The 19,751-nt window shown below is 40.6% G+C and overlaps 1 protein-coding gene across 1 annotated transcript in view; it reads left to right on the forward strand.

The window, feature by feature from the left end:
- lhx5 (LIM homeobox 5) overlaps positions 1 to 7,380 on the forward strand; it is a 22,321-nt gene extending 14,941 nt beyond the window's left edge. Inside the window, exons 4-5 of the mRNA XM_017681865.2 lie at positions 3,816 to 3,981; positions 6,314 to 7,380. Of these exons, the coding sequence (XP_017537354.1) occupies positions 3,816 to 3,981; positions 6,314 to 6,675 (528 nt within the window). The 3' untranslated portion in view covers positions 6,676 to 7,380. The remainder of the gene's footprint in view (positions 1 to 3,815; positions 3,982 to 6,313) is intronic.
- Positions 7,381 to 19,751: the final 12,371 nt, after the last annotated feature.

Below are 19,751 nucleotides of genomic sequence, written 5' to 3' on the forward strand. Positions count from 1 at the left end.
CAGCGTGAAAATCACACTCGCTCTGACGGTTTTGGAGCGCGAGGTTAGATCGGAGCGCCGCAGGTTAACTGCTGTTTCTGTGGACGTGTTAGAACATCACACTCATGTTTGACAGCTGCGTCTGACGGAGCTAGAACACCATCTCAGCGGCACAGAACCTTCACATTGCAGTTCTTCACACACATTTAATATTGACACTCTACACTGACAGTGAAGAGGCTATATATACATACACTATATTGCTCGTCTGCCTTCATGCACATATGAACTTGAGTGAGATCCCATTCTTAATCCATAGGGTTTAATATGATGTCGACCCACCCTTTGCAGCTATAATAGCTTCAACTCTTCTGGGAAGGCTTTCCACAAGGGTTAGGAGTGTGTTTATGGGAATTTTTGACCGTTCTTCCAGAAGCTCATTTGTGAGGTCAGACACTGACGTTGGACGAGAAGGCCTGGCTCACAGTCTCTGCTCTAATTCATCCCAAAGGTTTTCTATCGGGTCAGGACTCTGTGCAGGCCAGTCAAGTTCTTCCACACCAAACTCGCTCATCCGTGTCTTTATGGAAATTGCCTTGTGCACTGGTGTGCAGTCATGTTGGAACAGGAACTGTTCCCACAAAGTTGGGAGCATCAAATTGTCCAAAATCTCTTTGCTGAAGCTTTAAGAGTTCCTTTCACTGGAACTAAGGGGCAGAACCCAACTCCTGAAAAACAACCCACACCATGATCCCCCCTCCACCAAACTTTATATTTGGCACAATGCAGTCAGACAAGTACCGTCTCCTGCGCACTATGCCCCTCAGCATCCGCTGACCCCGCTCTGTCATTTTACGTGGCCGACCACATCGCGGCTGAGCTGCTGTCGTTCCCAATCGCTTCCACTTTGTTATAATACCACTGACAGTTGACTGTGGAATATTTAGTAGTGAGGAAATTTCACATCTGGTCACACAGGGGGCGTCCGATCACGGTACCACGCTGGAATTCACTGAGCTCCTGAGAGCGACCCATTCTTTCACTAATGTCTGTAGAAGCAGTCTGCAGGCCTAGGTGTTTATATAGGTATATAACATGAATACAACAAGAGAGGAAATACAAGAAAAAGAGAGCTGATAGAAAAAAGAGAGGGAAGAAAAGAGGAAGAATATATAGAGTGAAGGTAGTAGAAAGATAGAAAGAAAAGAGATACAAGAGGGGAGTGAAAGGAAGAACAGAGAGTAAAAGACGTGTAAAGCACAAAGGGAGAGAAAAAGAAAGAGGGGTAGGAAGGAAGAGAGAGTCGAAGGAAGAAAGTGTCCGAAAAATAGAGAGCGAGGGAGAAAGAAAAGAAAGATGACAAGAAGAGAAGGAATGATACAAGAAGACCAGAGAAGACATGACAGAAAAAAGGAAAAGAGAGAGGGAGAGAGAGCGAGAGAGAGAGAGAGCGAGGGAGGGAGGGAGACAGATACAGAGAGAGAGAGAGAGAGAGAGAGAGAGAGAAAGGGAGAGAGAGAGAGAGAGAGATAGAGAGAGAGATGGAAAAGTACAACTATAGGATACACGGCCTTTAGTTCCATTAGATCCCTACAGTGTAGTGAAATGGCAGTGATGCCTGCTGGACAGATTTGTACCATTTTAATAGCCACTGCACTGGACGATCAATTACTAATGCAATCCATTCTGTCTCTGTGGCCATCAAATCACTGTCCACACGCTGACCAATCCCAGACCACTGGATATTCAGTCTGTGTGTCTCCCTGTAACTGTTTAATGTTATTAAATTGCTATTAATCTTATTCATATATCTGAAACGTCATCAGTCAAACAGCCTGAACCACAGTGTATGAATGCATTCGCTGTAATGATGCACACTTATGGTTTTTCAAGGGTTCCTTAGTAAAGGCAATGGTTCTATTTAGAACCATTAATTCTGCATAGAAGCATTTCATGCTTAAGCAGTTCTTTGCGTGGTGAAACGGTTCTCCAGATTGATGGAGAATGGGTTATATATAGCTGTATATAGAACCTTTTTGAAACTGGTTCTATAGAGAACCTAAAAGGGTTCTTTGAAGCTTGACATTGTTAAAATAGCAGAACCATTTTAGTGCTATATAGAATAACTTTCTGAAAGGTTTTGTATAGAACCTTGTTTACGGCTCTAAAAGGCTTCTTCTATTGCTTCAAGCTTAACATTGTGACAACAGTACACTCTTTAAAAAGGTGGTTCTTCAAGGGCTCTTTAGTAAAGGAAATAGTTCTATTCAGAATATTCAGTTCTATAGGAATATTTGCATGTTTAAATGGTTCTTTACATGGTTAAATGGTTCTTGAGATTGATGGCGAAGGTGTTGTATATGGTTCTACATAGCACCAAGAAGGGTTTGGCTATTGTTACAACATGAGCTTGTTAAAATAGAAGGACCCCTTTTGGTGCTTTATAAAACCCTTTTTTAAAAGGTTCTATACATATGGAACCATCTACAGCACATTGTCCACCAATGTGAGGAACCCTTTCACAATTCAAAGAGCCCTTTAATCATGGAAAGGTTCTTTGAGTGTTCATGGTTCTGTATAGAATCACTGTCTTTAAACCCTTGAGGAACTGTCTTTTTTAAGATTGCAGAACCCTTTTTGGTGCTATGTAGAAACATTTTCATTTTTAGAATCCATGAATGTTTATATATGTCTTATAAGCATGTTACACATGTGTTATAAAGAAATACTGAAATATTCTTCATTCAAAGTAAACTACAGGTAGATTGCAGGTTCTTCATGATGCATTTATGCTACAGTCCCAGTAATTAAACATCTTAGCATGTTATGCATGTGTTATAAATGTGTTACAAGTGGTTTATATAAATGTTTACTGGATTACTGGATTTTTTTAATAAAATGTGTTAGCAATCTCATAACTTTTACAAGCGTTAAATTACTTTTAAAAATGCGTTTCTTTCAAAAAACCTACAGCTAGTTTGTGATTCTTGGTAATCACTTTACACATGATAATGTTATGCATGCGTTGTAAGCGCTTACAATTCATAAATGTTGGGCAGTCAATATAAACAACAGCCAGTCTAAAAGTTCCTGTTAGTCTAAAAGTTAGCATATAGTACATTTTGCTATACACATTTATGATAAAATTCACGAATATTAATAGACAACAGATTCACAATGATGTAGTGTATTCAAAGAAAACTAGACCTGATGTACAATTCCTTGCATGTAAGCTATTAGCATGTATAAAATTAAGCCATCTGATTATATATGTATATATATAAATATATATATAAATAAATATATATATTATATCACCGCTGTCGGAACAAAACCTCATTCTATTTTTATTGTTTTTCAGGTTTTGACATATTTAGAAAATGCCTTTTATTACATTCAATGTAAATTTTATGAAGAATGAGCAAAAAAAATGACCCAAAATCATCTGGAAAACTTTCTGGTTCCATTGACTTACATTAAAAGTCAAGAAGGTTTTTTTCCTTCTCCTGTAAATGTACCATTTTGGAGATACAAGGTTTTGTTCCAACAATAGCAATATATATATATATATGGACCAATAGAAATTGTATCCAACATTAGTAGTATGAGTGTTTTGCCTTCTCCTGTAACGTTAACATGTATTACATGACTAATGTGTTTAGTCTACATTTACCATTCTCTCTCTCTCTCTCTCTCTCTCTCTCTCTCTCTCTCTCTCTCTCCTTCTCTCTCTCTCTCTCTCTCTCTCTCTCTCTCTCTCTTTCTCTCTCTCTCTCTCTCTTTCTCTCTCTCTCTCTCTCTCTCTCTCTCCTTCTCTCTCTCTCTGTGTTCTGTAGGTATGGTTTCAGAACAGGCGGTCGAAGGAGAGGAGGATGAAGCAGCTGAGTGCTCTGGGGGCCCGTCGGCACGCCTTTTTCAGGGGTCCAAGGAGAATGAGGCCGTTGGGTGGGCGGCTGGACGACCCTGATATCCTGGGCCCCGGGGGATACAGCTACTATGGAGGTACGAGTGGAAAACTCTCTCTCTCTCTCTCTCTCTCTCTCTCTGTCTCTGTCTCTCACTGTCTTTAGTCCTTTATTTTTCCTTTTTAACAAACACAAAGAATTGTCCTTCACGCTACACACAAAAACACACAGCAATGCTGCACTCTGTCCTTCCATGCCCACGCTCCAACTGCGGGCCTTTTCCCTCACCTTGAAACAACAAAAGCCCCACTAACCCCCCCCCCTCCCATCTCCTCTCTCGCTCTCTTTTCCCCTATCTTCCTTTCTTGCTTATTCTGTTTTTGGCTCTTTTCCCCCTTTGGTGCTTCTCTCTCTCTCTCTCTCTCTCTCTATGTGTCATCTCTGTCTCCTCTGCAAAGAATCAGGCCATAGAGGATAAAATCTAGTGCAATGCTGTTGTTTACATAGTAATTACATCAATTCCATAGTAGTTACATTGACATTTGCTTTGCATTCTGTATCAAAGGGGCTTAGGGCTGCATTTCTGACTTTTCCCCATTTTATTAGACATTAAAAATTGCCTTAAAATGATCTTCTTGTCTGCTAACAAACGAATTGTCTAAATATGCATAAAGTGCTATAGCTATGATTACTGCTACAAGACTGCCTGTAAAGGACCTGATTGAAACCACAACATCTGACAGGTTGAAGGGTGGAGCACTACTATATGCAAAGCGATTGGTATGAATGGGGCCTGCTGGGAAATGAAGTCTAAAAACAGGTGGCTGTTATTAGGCAGGCTGGACATTTTGTTTTCCAGCAGAAGTCGTTATTTATTTATTTGTTTATTTAGTTAGTTATTCGTATAGTGGCTCGACTCTCTGTCGCCAAAACCGTGGTTAATTTTTCAAAGCAGAGTGGAGTGTAATCTAACCATGGAGCTCCGCAGAATTCCCTGGGTTGCCAGTTATTGAGTTTTTGCCCGCGTACGGTAAATAAGCCACATTAGAGTGGACGCACGCCCAGAGCCAGAGGCACCGAGGAAGGGAATACATTTCTACCATTTTTTGTGTGCTCTCTGACACCAGCTCAGGAGATACTATGTGTTTGGGTGTCGGAGGGAGGTAGAAATTTAGGGCATGGGAAATGGAGTAATTGTGTTTTTGTGTGGGAGAGGCAACAGTAAGTGTACATGCAAGTGGAAAGGAAAAGCTCGAAAGCACCCACCCCCCCCCCCCACCCCCCCGTCCCCCGTCCCGAATTTCTGCCCGAGGTCTCGTCACGATGGTTCTGTTTACTCGTTCATTAATAGCTTTTCATTCCTTTTCCTTCTTTTATTGCTCTGCCTCTCAGACCCGAGCCAGCTGAACATCTGAACCAAACCAGCCTCGTCCCCAGCGTGATAATCAGATTAGGATTAAGAAACGCAGCACAAGCATGCATGACAAAATAAAACAAAAGCAGCCAAACAAATAATGTTAACTGGAGCCAAAACACCTCCAACAAGAGAGACGATAATTTGATTTAATCCACAAAGTATAAGTGACTACCACGGCCTGGGGCGTTGCCACAGTCATTGCATGCCATTACTACTGGAGTCAAGTCAGATCTCTGCAACACACAACACTGCAATTATCATTCTTTGTCTTCTTGTTTTTCTGTCCAATTGTTGTCCACTACCTCGTCCCACAATTACGAATGTTCTGACTGATTGGGAATGGTGGGCTAATTTCACCTTTTTGATTAGTTCAGTGATCATTAACTTCAAAGGAACGAATGGCGGAATCGTGTTGTTAAATGTCTGCACTCCACTTATATTAATTACACTGACAACATGAGGAACATAGTAACTGCTTAATGACATTCTAGCAACCACCTGGGGTACCACAGCAACCACCTATCATCACCTTAGCAACCACCTGGAACACTATACCAACCATCTAGCAACACCCTCAGAACCACCTGGCATATTATAGCAACCACCTGGAACACTATACCAACCACCTAGCAACACCTTCAGAACCACTTGGCATCTTATAGCGACCACCTAAGCAGCCCTCTGGAACACCACAACCACCTAACAACACCCTAGTAAACATTTGGGACACCATAGCAAAGACCTAGCGACACCCTAGCGACTATCTGGGACACCATAGCAAAGACCTAGTAACACCCTAGTAACCACCTGTGAACACAGTAGGAACCAACTTGTTACACATTAGGAACCTCCTAGCAACACCCTAATAACCACCGTAAACATCAAAGTAACCAGTCCAGAAATGTTTGGTGTCTGAGGTTTTCTGAAGAAAACAGTCAATATTGAAAAAAGGAAACAAAACTGCAATGAGAAGCTAATTAACAAGATTTCCTCTTGTCTTTCTTCTCCACAGAGTACCAGGGCGACTACTATGGCCCAGGGGTCAACTACGACTTCTTCCCCCATGGTCCCCCTTCTTCGCAGGCCCAGTCTCCGGCAGAGCCACCCTACCTCCTCAGCTCAGGCTCCGGGGCGCTGGATGGGGGTCCGGGCTCAGGCCACCACCCCACAGACGACCAAAGGTTCACGGACATGATCTCTCACGCAGACACACCCAGTCCTGAGCCCGGCCTGACCGGACCCCTGCATCCCAATCCACAGGGAGAGGGGTTCGGAGGAGGGCCTAGTCCACCCTTCCCTCTGGCTAACAACACCAGCTACAATGGCCCACTTCCCCACTCTGGCCAGGAGATGGGGGATAACACGGTATGGTAGAGAGGCTACAAGGGGCATGGACAGAGAAAGAGGGTGGAACTCAAGGGTGCAGGACAAATGGACAATGGACTGGAAACTCACCCACCCAGCCTGAAAAACTCAAGCCCCGCTGGCTCCAACCCCATCTTCTCAGTACTGTACGAGACTGCTGCGTAACCTGGCCACCCCAGTTAGCCCAGGCAGGACGAAGAAATGTCCAGCGGTCACCCCCGGAAATGGCTGGAGGGCATTACCCAGAAAACCGGCCACGGGACAAACTTAGAAAACCTAGCAGGGACATCTCTCCTTCCTCTCTCCGTTCCCTTTCTACAGGCAGGTCGCAGTCACACCGCTTAGCTGACCGATCGCATACAAGTGGAATTCTTTTCCGTAGCCATGGTTTCCCCTGCCTAAGTGTTGACATCTCAGTCTAAGTTAGTGCTCATACCTGTTACCATTGTTTTCCTTCTTCTTTTTAACTGCTATCATTTACAGTCTAGAGAAGGTTGTCACAGATGTGGGAATAACGAGGATGTCATTGAAAAACTAAAACTTTGTCATTTTGGTTTTGGTTACTTCTTTATTCAAAAGTTAGAGATTAAATTTGTTCCATTTTGGACTGCATTTTTCCCTCTGGCCTGTTTGTAACATACAGTATTTGTTTTTCTTCATTCATCGGAAAAAAAAAACCCTGAACATTTTATTAAAACATTTTGATGAACACTGCGTTTGTGCTCAAGCCAGTCCTTGCTTTAAGAGGTGCTTAAAAACTGTGCCCAAATGTTCCCTTTGTGCTGCTTCACAATAAAAAAATAAACAACTTTGGGTACACAAGCCACTTAAAGCTTCAGTCAAAGTCAATTCCAGTCACGAAATTACCACCCAAGGGCTTGTTTTCTGGTCCTGTTCCTCCGTGGTGTTCGACCGAACACTACAGATGGAGCAGACAGCTGAAAGCCACGTTAATAGTCTGTTAACTTTAATACAAGTGTCCATTCAAAGCGGTCATCCAAAGTGCCCTTCTGAAGACATAGACTGTGTTTCTCCAAAATGCACATTAGCATTGTTTGGAAAAACTTACCTATTGAAGATACAAAGCTGGACATCAGAGACCACCCTTAATTTATTAAGTCCCAGTTTCTTATTTTTATCCCTACTCCTTGTTTGCGAGTTAAGTTGGTTGACAATTTTTCCCTGCAAAACAGGACTTCAAATTAAATAGAGCATCACTTCATGAACAGCTACTAACGCTGCTCTGTAGGCAACCCTGCCCGTCTGCAGTGACAGCAGAGGAAGGGAAAGTTCAGCTGCTCACTGCTGGGCTTTAGTTACATTTAGGGACTCATACGCCTTCAAAGAGGGGGGCAGTTATTTATTATCACCCACCACTAATTCTTCAGTACTAAGACACTGAAGTCAGTTAATCGTTAGCTTCTTGTTCGAATTGTCCCGTTCCACCTTAAATGGAGCAGAAGTTCTGACTACTAGGCACCAGAGTGTGACTGCTGCACCATTTAAGGTGGAACGGGGAATTTAGCTACCGAGACATCAGCACTACTACTAGTAAAGGACCATAATATATTGAAACAACATGGACAAAAAATATTTCTTTGGTCTCTTGTGTAACCATATTGGCAGTTTTTCTTTTTTTCTCATAACTTTCTGTTTGGAGTCTCTGAAAAACCTCAGTGTGGAAGTGGTAGAATCAAGGGGTGAAGTGGGGCTGGACCATAGTCTTCACTCAAAACTGCCATTAAGTTCAAGCTATTCATTTTTCAGCATCAAGAAAAAGCAAAAAAAACAGGACATTTCAGGAAATTTCACAGAAGCCTCAACAACTAAATTTAACATCACTTGTTCAGTATATAGCATGTGCACTCTTTACCTTTATTACAGCTTCCGTTCTTTTCTCAGTTTACTAAAGAAATCTGCAGGGATATTTTTCCACACTTCCAAAGTTCAGTCTCAGAAGTTGGCTGCATTTTCGGCAAACATCTTGATGGCCGATTTTGGTGTTTGGTGCTGTTAACAGTACAATACTGAACAAGCTGTATAAACATTAAGAATGAAGCTAATGAATAATAAAAAAAAGTATATAAGAAAATTAACATCCAAAATGCCTCATATTTAAAAAGTCGTGTTCAAGTATTATATACAGAAAATTACCGTATGTCATTTTACAATTTTAAACTATTTAACTTCTTGGTGTTTCCAATACGTTTGAAATATTTAATAAAATATCTTGAAACACCTTTGCTGTCCAGCTTAAAGAATTTCAATCACTATTGGAATTATTATTATTATTATAACAACATTATTAATATGAGGAAAGGTGATTGCAAACCTGGTGTGTAAGAACTGCTAATCAAGTGTTGTCACTAGTTACCTTGAAATTTGTATGACTAAAGTATGACGCATAGGCTTCACCTCCTATGTGGAACTAGAAACAAAACTGGCCCTCTATTCTTTTCCAGGTTGTCAGGACACAAACACACAGTTACACACAGTGATTAGTGAATTCTGCATTAAGCTGAAAATAAAGCAGAAATATGATATTTGATGTTTTGCCTCATTCCAAATTTGATGCATGCAACAAGTTCCAAAATGTTCTGTTACACACATTTTCAGCTGTGCCGCCATGCAGAGCCTTCATTGTCAAATTTTTCACTTCAAAATGTGTCAGACATTTTCAATAAGCAGCAGTTCTGGACAGCAGGAAGGTCAGTCTAGCACCTGCACTTTCAGATTACAGAGCCATGCTGTTGTAACACATGCAGAATGTGGCTTGTTGTTGCCATGTTGAAAAAAGCATGGCTATCTCTGACAAAGAGGTTGTCTAGAAGGCAACTCCAAAATGTGTTCAGTGCTAATGGATCCTAGATGTGCGTGTTACTCACTATTACCCCTGAAATATCATGACAGAGCCTGACCATTTCAGAGATATTCAAGCCCAGAGAAGTCGGCAGCGTTTCTTGGCATTGTTACCATATGACTTCCACTCTGCATAGTACAGTCTTAACTTGCAGTTGTATTCTCGAGTCTGTGTGCACAATGACACGTTGAGGAATATTGTTCTTAAGATGTTGGATTATTTGCTAATATATTTTTTTGGGCAAAATGTGCTGTTTCTGCTTAAATTCAATTTTTTAACTTAATGAAGTCAATATAGTGTGGTTTTCCTGATACACTCAACTTACTCAGTCACATACAGCTAAGATAACGTTTGCTAGTTGCCAATTTAACATAGATTTGTCTAGCCAGCTAATTACAAACCAAATAAACAAGTTAATAAACTTAACACTAGCAATGAAGTCTGCAAATCTATATCTCAGTAAGGGCACTTCTTGTAACATAGTGAAAGTTTCTATAGAACATTTGAAACACCAGTCAATTTGGTGACCTTCAGTTAGCTAGCCAGCTAGCTAATGCTTTATGCAAAAAGAAAGTAGTTACATTTGCTGATTCATTTGCTAATTAAATGTAAATTAGGTAGGTAGAATGCCTAGATATGTAAGCTGCTTCCATTAGCAAAATGAACAGACATTTGACAATGTTTGGGCCAGTGTTTGACGGCCTGGTCAAAAATGAGCTTGTAGGATGTTAGCACACAACCTTACTGTCCATTTAGAACTAGGTGGAGCCCACAATTTAGAGTCCAGCACCAGTGAAGTGTAGTTTGTTCAAATTCCCTCATTCCTTGATACAAACATAGCATATCGCTATTAGCATGTGGCCTAAACTTTATCGCAAAACTTATATTGAAATATAAAACAAATATATATATATATATAGCTGCTGTCGGACCAAAACCTCATATCTCAATTTTTTTTTGTTTTTCACTTTTTGACATAATTTAAAAATACCCGTAGTCCTGTATATTGTTTGTAAATTTCATGATGATTGGACCAAAGGAAATGACCTAAAATGACTTGGAAAGACATCTGGTTCCATTGACTTACATTAACAGTAAAGTAGGTTTTTCCCTTCTCCTGTAAAGTTACCATTTTGGAGATACGAGGTTTGGATCCGACAACAGCGATATATTTGTTTACAGTGAAATGTGTGAATTGTAAACACTTTATATTGCTGCTGCTGCTGGGAACTAATAAACGAATGCGAGCTACGTTGTGCTAGGAGGTTAATTAGCTTAATAACCACCATTCCATTAGCTGTGTTATATGTAGGCAGAATTTCTAGTGACAGTACTGCAGCTAAAGATGAGTTCTACCAGTTCTACAATGGTATGTAAACAGTGATTCAGAGTGTTTTGATGTGAAACCGTTCAAATTAGAGAAAATTACCGAATCAGTGGTGGTGTTAGGAACCAGATGTCCACCTCTCACAGTTTCCTCACAGAAAGTTAGTACATGAAATGGTCATGAATATGAGAGGGTTTTGGCCCAAGATGTATTGTTAAAGGCCTTGTGGGGTCTTTGGGCATGCAATCCCAAAAGAAATCATATTTTATCCGATTTTAGCAGCATTTTACTATCATTAGCATTCCATATAATGATTCACAGGTGGTTTGGGGTGTAAATAAAATGGATATATTTGTGCTTGAAGAGCACGAGCCCTGGTTCCCATCACCACCACTGTAAAGAAGGTCATCGAGTTCCTCTGCACTGAACCTCTTTCCCCTCGGAACTGTCCCTGATCAAATATCTTCATTTATTACGTATTGCCTGTTTCAGTTCTGCAAGTTGTTCAGGTCTCCAGGGAAGGACCGATGATGATATTACAGTTCAGCTATTCCCATCTTCAAAGACCTTTATCAGGCCTGCGCATGCACAGTCGAGAAGCTGTGTGCACCACCCGTATCAGCGCGACGGCAACTGGAGACCTTCGCTTTGGTCCCCACGGCGTGTTGGGGCCCCACCATGTGATAGAAACAAACCTGCGCAGAAGCTCTTTAAAGCCACTGTCGCTGATTGAAGTCCCGGCCCACACGGTGATCCCTCATCGGGAGCCTTACAGAGGAGCCTGGCGAGTCTGCGTTGCGCTCGACTCCATTTAACCTTCGTTTTGTTACCTTCCTCTGAAAGGGAGAGAGAGAGACTTTAATGGAAATGATTTACAAAAGAACATTGAGGCCATAATGGAGAATCTCCTTCAACAGCTGAGGTCTCCTCCATCAATGGAGGGAAAACAAAAGGACGGGACAGACAACATCTGTGCTTCACCATCGCCTTGAAGGGGCGCGGCCTGGTGGTGAGAAGCGGAAGCGCACTGCGGCCCGTGGAAAGACCCGTGTGTTTTAGGAGCCTCGCAGCCCCATATGGAAATCTGATATACGGCATATATCATAAGAAGTCAGGTACATATTTTTAATATGTGTGCGTAGAAGTTTATACCTTTATGTAAGTATCATATATTGGGCATATATGCATAACATATTGATTATACATCAAATAGGTCTGATGATCATGTTATACGTTTGCATTTACCTATTAAATAATATTTTCAATTATTTCATTTTTTAATTTAATTGCACGTTTTTAATAGAAACGTTTTTTTATGTAACATAAAGCTACAAATATATGAGTATAATATATGAGTGACACAAAGATGTTTATATATTGTTGTTGTTGGAACAAAACCTCACATCAAACTAGTTTTGTCATTTTTCAGTTTTTGTCATAATTTGAAAATGCCTATTGTCTTTTATATTGGGTGTAAATTTCAGGATGAAAGGACCAAGAGAAATGACACAAAATTACTCGGGAAAAAAGTCTGGTTCCATTGACTTACATTGAAAATAAGGAAGGTTTTTTGCTTCTCCTGTAAAGTTACCATTTTGGAGATACGAGGTTTTGTTCTGACAAGAGTGGCATGTTGTTATATAGATAAAATATAAAACCCACATTTGAGAATAGCCCATTTTAAATTAATGTCCACATGTGACAAATATAAGCTGGTTATAAGGGAATATAATCCATATATGCTAACATATCTCATATATTTCAAATACATGTATTGCAATATGCATGGGGTTATTTGGGGGTCTTTTTTTTTACTAGCTGAGACTTTGGGCTCTACAAAAAATGGTATTTTGGCAAGTGCAATTATCTTAAGTCTACTGGACATAGATAATATCCCAGAAATAAACTTATTTCTATACATATTTTTTTCTTAATTATATTAAGTGACATTGTACTGACACATAATTTGGTTGATTCACATTTTAAATATTCCGTAATGAATATTAAGTTATCTTTACAAGTAATAAGGTGACTTTTTCTAGGAAATTAGGGAGGGAAAGCTTCAATAAAGGCTACAATCGCAAATCACAGCTATTTTTAAAGTGCATATACGTTTCTACTTCAGGTAAGGTGATTTTCATGGGGCCCTTGGCTCGTGGGGTCCTAGCGTCTGCAGCTGATTTCCTCAGCCTAGCGCAAAGACCACCCCTGCCCAGCTAGCAACGCTAAAGCAATTATTCCGGCCTTGAGGCCAGAAGGATGATTTGAATACAAATGGTGGAGGAACAGAATTGGCTATTTGTCACTGTTCGTCAGCGCGTTTATCATCACTGCTCTGTAGAGCACAGATCTGCTTTATGGAGCGCGTGTGAACACGTGATCGTGAACGTATTTGGGGGAGACGCGTCATTTCAGCACATGATGTTTCTCCTAGTTAATTAAAAGGCTATACAGCATATACACATATATATATATATACATACATATTTATATATACACATTTACATATACATATACATGTATATACATGCATATATACACACACACACACACATATATATGTGAAATGGAAAATATATATATATATATATTTTTTTTTTTTTTTTTTTTTTTTTTTGTGACATAATTTGAAAAGTCCTGCTCTCCTTTACATTGTGTGTAAATTTCACGAGGAATGAACCAAAAGAAATGTCCCAAAATGACTTGCAAAACATTCTGGTTCCATTGACTTACATTAAAAGTGAAGCGGGTTTTTTCCTTCTCCTGAAAAGTTCCCATTTTGGAGATACAAGGTTTTGTTCCGACAACAGCGGCATGCTTATTGGACATTTTTGTCTGTGGATAATCTAGATTTTTAAATCGGTCACATTTTTCCAAACTGATTCCAGTGACAACCTTAAACAAACTAAAACATTTGGCCTCACAACTGGCATCAGTTACAACACAAAGGGCAAGTCCACCAATTCTTCATCAAAATTTTGGCTCTAGCATGGTCTCTAAATCTTTCTCCATTTCATTCCATTATGTGATGTAATCAGGGGGTCTAAATATTGTGTAAGCATATTGCATAATTAAGTTCACTGGGTTAAATCGATTTGCATAATAATTTCCTGTTGTTTTAATTAAGATGAAGGAATTCATAAACTATGCATAAACATAACTTACAAATGATTCACTATAGGTTTTATTCTCTTGGCATCGAGTTTTAATCGTTACAACCCTGAGTTTTTAAACACTGTGTCCACTCACTGTCCACTCTATTAGACACTCCTACCTTGTCGGTCCACCTTGTAGATGTAAAGTCAGAGACGACAGCTCATCTGCTGCTGCACAGTTTGTGTTGGTCATCCTCTAGTCCTTCATCAGTGGTCACAGGGCGCTGCCCACAGGACGCTGTTTTTGATTCTCAGTTCAGCAGCGACACTGAGGTGTCTAAAAACTGCACCAGCACTGCTGTGTCTGATCCACTCAGACCAGCACAACACACACTAACACACCACCAGTGCTGAGAATGGCCCACGACCCAAATAATACCTGCTCTGTGGTGGTCCTGTGGAGGTCCTGATGCAGAGAAACAGATGGACTATATGGTAAAATGGACAATGAGTGTAGATACATGGAGGTGGATGCCAAATGAAGTGGGCGGTTGGACCCTACCCTTAGACTTAAGCCTAAGTTTCAGCACTTGCAAAAAAATGTATTCAATTTACTGCATTTAAGGCAAATACTTAAGAGGTTTTATGCAAGTGGGTTTGTAGGTATGATGTTACCTCTAACTATAAAAAGTAAGACATTTTTAAACTTTTTATGACCTTGATTTTATATTTTCTTCTTCCAGAGATTTAAAGGCTTATTTTGTAAGGCTTCTTCCGCTGCTTTCAAGATCTTGCATCGAAAATGAATGCCAAAATTTTTGATAATCAACTCCTGAACCAGGAATCGTGTATAAAATGGAATAATTCTGAAAGTATTCTAAAAAAAATCAACAAGAATGTGCAACGTCATGGACAATAAATGCATAATATCATGTCTATTAGTAAACTAACTGATGGTATTTCTCTTAGTTAGGAATTCCACCAAAATGCCTGCAGTCAATAAGATGCTTAAATCGGAATGTCAATACCATCAACTTTGGTCAGTAGGGGGAGCAGTGCACTTACCGCTCGACCTCAAACTCCACCCACGAGCACAGCCATTGGCCACTACTATTGGCTCCCTATAAAACATCTGCATGAATTGGGGTGTGCTTCATGTAAATGATATGTAAAGTAGGTGCGCTTGATTTCACGCACTGTAGCTGATTCAGCGCTCAAATCTCTGCTTGTTCCCAGGTCATGCGAAAGTTTCATGAATCAGACGTAGTTTATGCAACTACTCATGCAAAAAGGACCAGAGTGTCGAAGTTAATGAATTAAAAACATGTTAAAGTTACATCCTAAATATTTGCATAGGATGTAAACAGAGTCGTTCTGAGTGGTTCAGTTGCTCTGTTCTACAGAAACGTACCGAGTCAGAATTGTTGACAGTGGTGGTGATTGGAACCAGATGTCCGACTCTAAAAGCTCCTTCACAGAAAGCTTGAAAGAGATATTGTTCAACAATAGGTCTGAGAAGGTTCTGGACTCAAATCTAAAGTCTTTTATCTAGCTTAAAGCCAAAAACATTTCCCATTACTCACTCATCTAAGAGCGGTTCAGACACCAACATCTGAACATAATCCAAAGAAAATTGAGAAAGAATTAAAGAAAGGCCGCAACTATCTTCCCATCCTCGTTCATTTCAAGGACATCAATCTCCAACTCTTAAGCATTTAAAGAACCATCTGGAGAAGAGCAGTACTGGATGGGGTCACCATGACCCCCCAAGGCCCCCCAAGCCTCCTTCCCTCCCTGGCCTCAGGTGGGCCTGTGGAGCCCTGTGCTGGCTCCAATTTTCCCCCTGACTGCCTTTAACATAAGGGGTAATGTGAGAGGGGCGAAGAGGGGGCTTCCTCCAGGCCTCGGCCCCCAGAGGGAAGCACTAGGCCGGGCCGGCCCGAGCCCACAGCCCTCCTGCACCACCCTACGGAGAGGGACGTGAGGCTCTGGTGGCACCGGCACATTACCGCTGGCCACCTCCTCCGTTTATTTATCCGTCCTCCATCCTTCTGTTTGGTCCCAGGGGTCCAGCCGCACCGCATGGATCCGGCCCGAGTTTGGCCCGAGCCCGGCAGCTTTTATTGAATAGCAGAGGAAGACAGGAGACTAGTGCGGCCATGTGGAGAGCCCTCGTAGCGTACACAGTCATAGTCCGGTCACGGTGCTACTGGCAGATGTATAACTTTGAAAGTATTTATCGCTTTATTACTCTAATATATGTTTTGTCTTGGCCGTATGAGCACGCGCCGCCTAAAGGCCATCATTGCCGAGACCCTTTTATAATGGATTTCCCTGTTTCGCTTCACTGAGAGAGAGAGAACCAGCCTGCTGCTACTGTTATAAATCACCTCCTTGTTCTCTCACACGCGCTCCGCCAACTATCATCCCCCCGGTCAGCGCCATCCCACCACCAACTCCACTACACCACAGCCTTATACTTCCAGACGTCTTCATCCCGTCCTCATGTTTGGAATGGAAATTCTCCACCTAATTTACCATCATATTACCATTTTATTCACAATTCAAACCTTTTACCCAAAAAAATACTATACAGAAAATTTCAGTCATCACAGTGTTAATTTATTCCCTCAATAATTTTGTATATATGACAACAGTGTTTTATACAGTACTGCAAATCACACAAGTCTAGAGATTACAGAACACACAGTTTGAGGCAAGAGCGTGTTAATTTAATGCAGTTAGCACCATGCCAATCGGTGGGTTTAAGTTTCCATTAGTTGTCAGGCACACTTATATGTATAATTAATGCCTTAAGATGTAAACAGAGTCATTTGGAGTCGTTTGGTTTGAAATGCTCTGTTCTATAGAAACTTACCAAGTTTGAATTGTTCATCGTGGTAGTGAAAGGAACCAGACATCCACCTCCCTCACATTAAATGGTTATAAATAGGCTGCCTGCTGTCTGAGACTGTTTTACAGTAGTTTTGAGATAGAACAATATTTCTGAAATGTATTGATGCTGTAGACGTGGTATGTTTCACAAAATGAACATTACGATTCAAAACTTGCTGCAAGTTTTCAGCTTATTGACAAATCGTTTTACCTTTCAGAATGAATTCTTTATAGAAATAACATGTTTTCTATCTTGGTGTTTCACTATTTTAAATTTAACTACAACATTTGCAACTTTTTTAGCATCAAACCTGCTCAAAAATTGTGTGTCCAACACTTGAATTCCCAACATTGAAGATGTGATTATTTTTCTTTGTAGCCCCCATTCCCAAATATAACCCCCACACCCAATTCTCCACACTCCCCAAACCCAACCCCATTCCCAAAACCAACTCCCATTCCCAAAACCAACTCCCATTCCCAAAGCCAACAACCCTCAGTCCCCAAAACCAGCTCCTCACACTCCCCAAACCCAACCCCATTCCCAAACCTAACCCTTATTCCCAAACACAACCCTTATTCCCAAACCCAACCCTTATTCCCAAACCCAACTCCCTGAACCCAATTCCCCCATACCCCAAACCCAACACCCCTATAACCCGAACCCAATTCTCCCCACAGCCCAAACCCACTTCCCACACCTCCATGTGCACAGGCTGGCTCTCAGCAGCATAGCCCAGGGCAGGGAAATCCTATTAGCCTTTACCAGCAGAGAGAACACAAGACACATCATTAATTACACACACACACACACACACACACACACCCTGATACAAAACACACACTCCAATACAACACACACACACACACACACACAAAACACACACCCTGATACAAAACACACACTCCAATACAACACACACACACACACAAAACACACACCCTGATACAAAACACACACACACACACACACTGATAGAAAACACGCACAATCCAACACACACACACCCTGATACAAAACACACACTCCAATACAACACACACAAACACACTGACACAAAACACACACACACACCCTGATACAAAACACACACTCCAATACAACACGTACACACACACTCTGATATAATCAAAATCACACATAATTATCCAGAGCTATACTTAATCAGCCAGAACACACACACACACACACACAAAACACACACAATCCAGCACACACACCAATACATCACACACACTCACACACACGCCAGCAAACTCATATGATGCACAACACGAAATGAGTCATAAATGCAGTAATTCCAAGAAATATTTGATCAGTTTTCTTTTAGCCTTGAGGTACAATGTGCTTTAGACAGTGTCCAGCACCAGAGCCAAACACGTCCCGCAGACAGGCGTTAATTGACCCATTGCTTCTGGAGTGTCTTATGTGACATAACAAACACGATTATGCAACATATTTAGTGGCCCACCAGAAAATATGCTGCAGATTCTCCGCTGTGCTCGATTAATGGCTATACACATAGGACAGGAATGTGGGAATACAATACGGTTCATCTGGAAACACTCATTGTTTGGTTCATTTTTTTCTTCTGATTATTTAATACATCATTAAATAAATAGATGGATGGACGGAGGGATGACTGCAGAGAAACTCAGGATAAAATCCACATTTTGCTGCCAAATCTCACACATGCAAGGCTGCTTCCTTTTGCCTGCCGAGCTGCGAATGCAGCTCTTTAATAAAAAAAATGAACAGATAAGTGAATAAAGTGTACATTTTTTTTTCTTCAAAAATAAAACCGAGTATGACAGAAAACTGGCTAAAAAGGATAAAAGCTCTCATGGTGAAGCAGGGCCAGTGTGCAGACAGCTGGGGGGCTTTTGTTCAAAATTACAAAAAGAACTGGCTTTTGAGTGCGAGTGAACACACACACACACACACACACACACACACACACACCTTTCCTCATCAAAAACTGGCACCACACTGTCCCGGCCCTCCTCTCCATATGCGAGCATTCACAGTGCTCACAGACCTGCACCTGTACACGGATCCTTATTCTTCATCAACACAAACCAATAATAGCTGATAAACTTCACCTACACATTTATACTGTAGTGTGCAGCAGGTGGACTCCGTCAAACCTGGATGTAAAGTGAGCTGCACACATTTGAAATGTTATTATGCTTTACGGCACTTGGCAAATGCTCGTATCCTATGGGAAGCCGTTTTAGCTCTAAATCCTTTATCCTTAATATCAGGGACTCAATTTACACGTGTACATTGATGTTCTGCTAGTAAAAATTGCATTCAAATCATCAAAATTCAATTTTCACAAGTGATCATTCATGAGCTTCCCTATTCATTTTAATTGAGGAAACATTTTACTAGACAAAACAAAACTTTCACAATGACAAATGTCATTCCTGAGAGCAAGAATGAAATTTTAACTAGTGAAAATACAAAAATACAAAGAATTAATTGTGAAAACTAGATTTTTACTAGGAAGAACAAATTGCACATGGAAAACCATGGAAAACACTATTGTACTACTTCTATTTGAACCATTACATGTAAGAATTCAATATGTAGTAGTAGGAATGCATTTCTGCTTTTTTGGTCTAGTAAGAATCAAAATTCTTGATAGCAAAAATTACATTTTCACTAGTACAAATTAAAGTTTAGATCAAGAATTACATTTCTACTAGTGGAAATTAAAATCTTGATATCAAGATTTAAACTTTACATCTGTAAAAAAAAAAAGAATCAGTTTTTAATTGTCACCTGTGTAACTTGAATTCCTGAGATCAGGATTTTAAAAACGATTAAAAAAGGATTAAAAGCTAAACGACTTACCGTACTTTCCCGAGCAATGACTGCAGCAACTTCTGATCATTTTTAAGC

The sequence above is a fragment of the Pygocentrus nattereri genome, chromosome 16 (genome assembly GCF_015220715.1).
Source record: "Pygocentrus nattereri isolate fPygNat1 chromosome 16, fPygNat1.pri, whole genome shotgun sequence".
NCBI lineage: Eukaryota > Metazoa > Chordata > Actinopteri > Characiformes > Serrasalmidae > Pygocentrus > Pygocentrus nattereri.